Below are 6,128 nucleotides of genomic sequence, written 5' to 3' on the forward strand. Positions count from 1 at the left end.
AAAAGGAATAAATATTATGCACAATTATGACTATCTTTTATTCACAAATCATCTTTTATGCATAAAAACAGGAAAAATGTGTAAAACGAATGATATGGACATGTTGACAGCCTAAAACGTGAAACAGCAAAAGTTGGACTGATGGTGAATACTTCGAAGCCACAATACTTGCTAGTGAGCTGAACCGAAAGCGACAGGACCCTTCTGGAATGTTGAGTTACAAAAGATGAGGCTAACTTGAAGCTGATCGAGGAATTTGTCTACTTTGGATCCTTGACTGGAAAGCTAAAAAAACGGGTGGTCCTCTACGGACATGAAACAAGAATAATGCTCGAAATCTGTGTTCTGAAGGTGACCAAAGCCGGACAGCAATCCTGCAAAGCTGGTGTTTGCTTCAAAGTCAGTCGAAACATAAAGGCGTAAAAAATAGTATTTTGGCCATAACTTATGAAGCCATAATCTAAACTGGCTAATTTTTAATAGAAAACAATAGGAAAAGACTCCCTGTCAAAGGCAACTTGGAAGTAAATCGGTCAGCTATTATAAGTGACGACAACAAGTTCATTTTTGGGGTGATCTTAAAGCGTTTACGTATACTTAGTGTATATATCCTAAAGCGATGGTTTACATCTAAGTAGATGTATATATAGTGTATGCATATATGTTATTAATTTTGTTGTATTTCAAAGCATTTCTTAAAAATGGCTGGGCTTCGTAGTGTGGGTTTGATGCCCGCCCTGGTAGGGAGGAAAAAAATGCGTAAAGCGAAGAATTATTCACTGGTTCACTGGGTGTGTATAAATGTCTTGTCTTTTGTCTAATGCTAGATGATAAATATTCAGTCGGTACAATCTCTGGTCGAAGACGGTCTTTTTTTGTTAATCAATAATATACATGGAGTGTTTTTTAATTATTTTCTTTTTATCATTTCAGATGCGGATGCTTTTGACCTTAATCCTATTACATTTAGCAACAAGTTTAAGTAAAGAAACAGCGCAAAATATAGTGCAAAGTAGTTCAAGTATTATACCTGCAAAACTTCCGTAAGTATTCATATTAAACCAATTAAAACATGACGATTCGAAGCAACAGATTAGCAAACATGATACTTATTATACTGTAAATATTAATAGGGCAGTAGGAGCAATATGAACATACGGGGCAATATGAGCCACCCTCAATTTGAGCTTATTGACAAGTTTTATCATGTTAAAGTTATATGATCTTTAAGACAATGCCTAAACGTGAAAAGCGCATTAAAATTCAATTCAAACATGAAAATAGATTTGAAAATGTTGATTTTCGTTGCATAGGCTGAATTCTTATACCTATGATTTGAAATTTTAAGGTTTTGAAAAAAGGTCAAAAATGCATCATAGTCAAAAGATCTATTATAATTGAATATTGAGCCCACATGTTTGTAATGATACAAATAACTTTACGATAAAACTTTTTTTTTCAAAACCTCTCTCTATGGGGCAATATAGTCATACCTGCACAGAGCAAGATAATAGGCCTCAATATGCGAACAAGTTCAAATTTCATTTACCGAATACAAAAATATTATCATCTATGTTAGAATCTCCACGGATAAATTACAATACCGCATAATGCTGCGATCGAAACAGAAAAAATAACCATTGTGTGGTTTATAAATCTAATTTTGTATGGAATACTCTAAATCGTTGTAGAAATATCATATTAATCCATATTACGACAATTTTCTCTCCCAAAAAAACGTTTTGGATATAGTGGCCGTATAGTCGGGAACACACATTAAAATCAATACATTTTCAAAAGTGCATTCCAACAATTTCCAAACGCATTTTGCATCATTCATCCACGTTAGGGTAACGGTACCAATATTGGAGGTATTAGTAGATCCACAAAAGAAACTATTGCTTAAAAATTGATAATTATGGGAAATTTACAGCTTTAATATCTTAGTCAATAGGTAAACTAATAAATTTGCTAACAAAAATGAGACAGATGTCATTTAACATCAACAATTACCAAATATTGCTTGCACCTGGGTACACTGTTCGTTTAGTGGCGGTAAAAAATAATTTTGGTTCCCATAGTGGTGCTATCCATTGGTTTCTTATGAGACTCGCCACTATTGGTACAGTTGCACCACTATAGGTGCAAGGGAGTCAATTTTGTTAAGGATCATTGTTTTTAATAGTTTTTAAAGCGAAATCCTAAGATAAGTTGCATTTAACAGGATATTTAAAGCACGACGCATCAACTGAAAACATCGTAAAGTGTATACATATGATAAATCTCATTAAAACCCCACTACCACCACTATTGGTGCTACCTCCACTAAGGGTACGGTTACCCTATATAAAAGGTAATATGTACTCCCTATTATTAGTCAACTGCATTTGAATGATTGTTTTGAGCTTTTCAGCCCTTTTTCGGAACGATTTCCTTAGTGGCCCATATTGCCCCCTATTAATGTAAATATAGGAAATTCTGCGAGTAAGATATTTTGCAAGTATCCAGTTAGCGAGGTATCAGTCATTATGACAGCCATCTTTTGTACAGAGTTTGAGTCAGAGTCCATGCAGTCTATTTCTAGTATACTTCAACCACAAATTTATACAAATGAGCATTATTCTCTAATTTCAGATCCAGAAGGAATCACGGCAGGACTATAGAGCGACTGATTGGTGGTCATGTGCTCTTCAATCGCGAAGTATATAGGAATTTAAGAAATATCAATATAAAAAAATCAAATAGCAGCTCGAATCTACATGCGTTTAACCGTGATAAGAACATACATTTAACGGATAATAATGACATTGATGATGAGTTACTACTTATCACGGCTAGCGCAGGAAATGGCAATGGCAAAGAGGCAACTAACAGTACCAAGAAAGAAGAAAGTAAGAAGACCCTGTCGGATCAGGTAGCCGAAGGGAAATATGGTCTTATTCATAAAGAACTATTTACTACAACACCCAAAAGGCCAGGGGTTTTAAGTTACAAGTCAAATTCAGAAGTACCTAAAGACGATGCGCGAAATTATGGAGGATTGGAAGATGAGGAAATTTGGCTTGCTGAAGATCATTTGTTGGTCCTCAAAGGGGGATCTGTCAACAAAAATAACAATAAGCCAAAATGGAGACCGATTGATGACTATGATGCTCCAACGAGACAGGTTAAACTTCCCTTGAATCCAAAAGTTCCGCCTCCATTTCCTGTCCAGCTCACCGACGATGGACCGATACAGTTTATCGGAAATAATCAACTTCCGGTATATAATCCGTTCACAAATCAGACAGTTTTTCTCTTCTCTAATGAAAGAGTCCCAGACATTAAAGCCGACGATCTCAATAAAAAGAATCCCCCTCCCTGGAATGGAAAGGACGGCCCTCCTTCGCAGTTTAACGGATACCAATACCCCCCGCCAGCCCCCCTCCCGCTCGGCAAGCCAAACCAGACGTTTTCGAATCCCTTCCTAAATTTGCCACCATTACCTCCTTTTCCACTCCCACCTCCCGGTTCATACGATGAGCGTAATACCACCGATATTGATGAAGACGACCCATCGCTTTACTACCCACCTCCATATAGTTTTGAATACAAGAGTAATTATAGCAATCCGGTGTCCCCAGGCCCGCTTGTTCCTGGTATTATATTACCACCTCCTCCTAACTTTTTTGCCCCACTTGACGAAGATAAAAAACCCATCAAGACACCACTAGACGTTTTGAATAAAATAAACGATATCAAACTCAGAGAACGACTGAAAAATACAACTTCATCACCAATAGTGACCACAACTATCAAAAATTTACTCACTACTTCTCCAACGAAGCCTATGAAAATTAAACCGCAAAGGGTAGAAACCCCTAGCTATAAAATTGAAATTGAAAAAGTGAATATTAGAAAGTTTCCAGAAAACAATGAAACGACGGTATTGAGAACTGTTCGACCGCCTAACATCATGTCAGCTACAACGACGATTGCACCACCAACAAAAAAACGGATTAAAGTAAAACCACCCTCACAAACGAGAACTCAGCTTCATAAAATCAATGCTCCTATTGCCCCTCCTCTTATTTCATTAAGTCCAGACAATATCAAGGGTAATCCTATTTATTTTGAATATTTTGATGCCCGTACTCCTACTTCGCATCCATTTGAAGATTTTTCGATTACAACTCCACTCCCATATTTGACTACATTGACTGACGTCAGCTACAATAACCACTATCAGCCAACAACCGTGAATCCCCTTATCAACCAACCTGTTGTAAAACCTAAACGGCCTCCTTCAAAAACGTATCTACCAACGAAAAGCAAGGATCTACCTTATAATACTCCTGATGCGGAGAACTATCGTTATAAGACTATGCAAGAATTCAACAGAGAAATCGAAACCATTCGACAAACGTTAAGGCTCTATGAACAATCGGTTCCAATAATCAACAATATACGAACTCCAAAGGCAAGGCCAATCTACGATTTCTCAATTGATTTGAGACCACCCATTACTTCTCCAGTCCAAACGTACCATAGCCCGATTAGTATAAATCCATTCAACCATCAAGCTGTGTCCACCCAACCATTGAAGAATGATTTCAGACCCACCGCACTACCATACAACTCAAATTTCTACAACCATCACCCCGCTAACTTTCAGCCTATTCAAACAAGACCTTTGCAACATTACGATAAACCGGATCTACAAAACAATTACAAATATAGGGATCATTCTGTCAATGTGGAAATAACTAGTGCAAGTCCACACTCCGGCTACACTCCATTTACAACTCCGAGACCTGTATATTACGATCAACAACCTAACTGGTACAGTATTGAAAAGGTCAGGGTTCACGAAATACCCAAGCCTCTAATCTACAACAATGGAGCGAGCGGATACAATCCTAAATTGTATCTCCCCGGTAAGTTCACCTATCAGACCAATGTCCCTTCGAAAACAATTCTAACTCAATCAAACCAGCAATACGACAACAATCCCACACGGCAGGCATCTTCCAGTGAGCGTCAAAAAGCAAAATATTCCCAACGCAATCAACAACAAAACAATGAAGGATATTTAGATAAAGATATTTTGATTAATTATAAACATCCGCTACCTGCTATCAATCCCGATAGTGAGCTGTTGCCATATAACGGTAGGAACGCAAAACCAATTATTCAATATCATTTACCCGGCGAGAAGGCCCACGTTTATTTCATCACTCCACAAGAACTGAAATATCCATAGTGTAGAGCTTTATACCGATAGTAATTGGAACGCTGTGCAATGAGTTAGGAAACAAAACACGAAATGTCATCGAAAACATCTGCTGATTGTGATAATGAATAACAAATAGAGTGTGGATATAATAAGTCATCTTATGAACTTGAAGAGATATTTATTTCACGAGCTAAATAAATTATTATTTACCGCTTCATTGCTCATGATCATAAATTTTGATTTTGAAAAGGTTTTGCCTGAATTCGCTATAATATATTAGTTAAATTGGATCCACAATAGTTTTATTTCACGTGTCCGAAAAATAGAAAGAAATGTCCATATATTATAAGGAGGTGAACACGTGCTCATTGCTGCAAAAAATCGGGAAAATGGAAAATAATTCCGTTCGTTATCTCGCCTCTGGTCGGATGAACATGGGAGCTACTTTATATTAGCGGTGATTTAATTGGAAAAATGAGTTACACATAGAACGTTGAGGTGCAATAACGATTGTCATCACAATTATTAGCACGATTTTTTTTATCGCTCATTCCAAAAAAACTGCAAAATTCGGTTGTGGGCACTCCTATGGGTTCGGTTGTTGGTACCCTTATTTTTTTGAGAATTAAATCAATATCGCTGTAGTTGTCCCCTAACTTATTTTTAATGGCTTTTTTATGCGGTTTTTATAATTATTTAGACATAATTGTAAGAAATATATTTTTGTTTTATTTTGAGCATGTCTAGTTATTGTACACACACTTTTTGGAACTTACCGTTGCCGATTTGCTTGCAATGAATTGCATTCAACGGCAATCCTGTACCATTGTTTTTGCCTTTCGCGTATACTAAGTATACGTAAAGGCTATAGGATCACTTCAAAACTGAACTTTGGATAGAAGGCTAGGAGACC

General features: G+C 36.9%; 1 protein-coding gene across 2 annotated transcripts in view; it reads left to right on the plus strand.

The window, feature by feature from the left end:
* The window catches only part of LOC134205282 (uncharacterized), a 29,546-nt gene extending 24,041 nt beyond the window's left edge, over positions 1-5,505 (plus strand). Inside the window, exons 2-4 of one of the 2 annotated variants that reach the window (XM_062680405.1) lie at positions 934-1,043; positions 2,635-4,916; positions 4,976-5,160. In XM_062680405.1, coding sequence (XP_062536389.1) covers positions 934-1,043; positions 2,635-4,916; positions 4,976-5,016 — 2,433 coding nt within the window. In that variant the 3' untranslated portion in view covers positions 5,017-5,160. Of the gene's footprint in view, positions 1-933; positions 1,044-2,634 lie in introns of both variants that reach the window. The other variant, XM_062680404.1, reaches the window with a different exon arrangement.
* Positions 5,506-6,128: the final 623 nt, after the last annotated feature.

This window comes from Armigeres subalbatus, chromosome 1, assembly GCF_024139115.2.
Source record: "Armigeres subalbatus isolate Guangzhou_Male chromosome 1, GZ_Asu_2, whole genome shotgun sequence".
NCBI classification, from domain to species: domain Eukaryota; kingdom Metazoa; phylum Arthropoda; class Insecta; order Diptera; family Culicidae; genus Armigeres; species Armigeres subalbatus.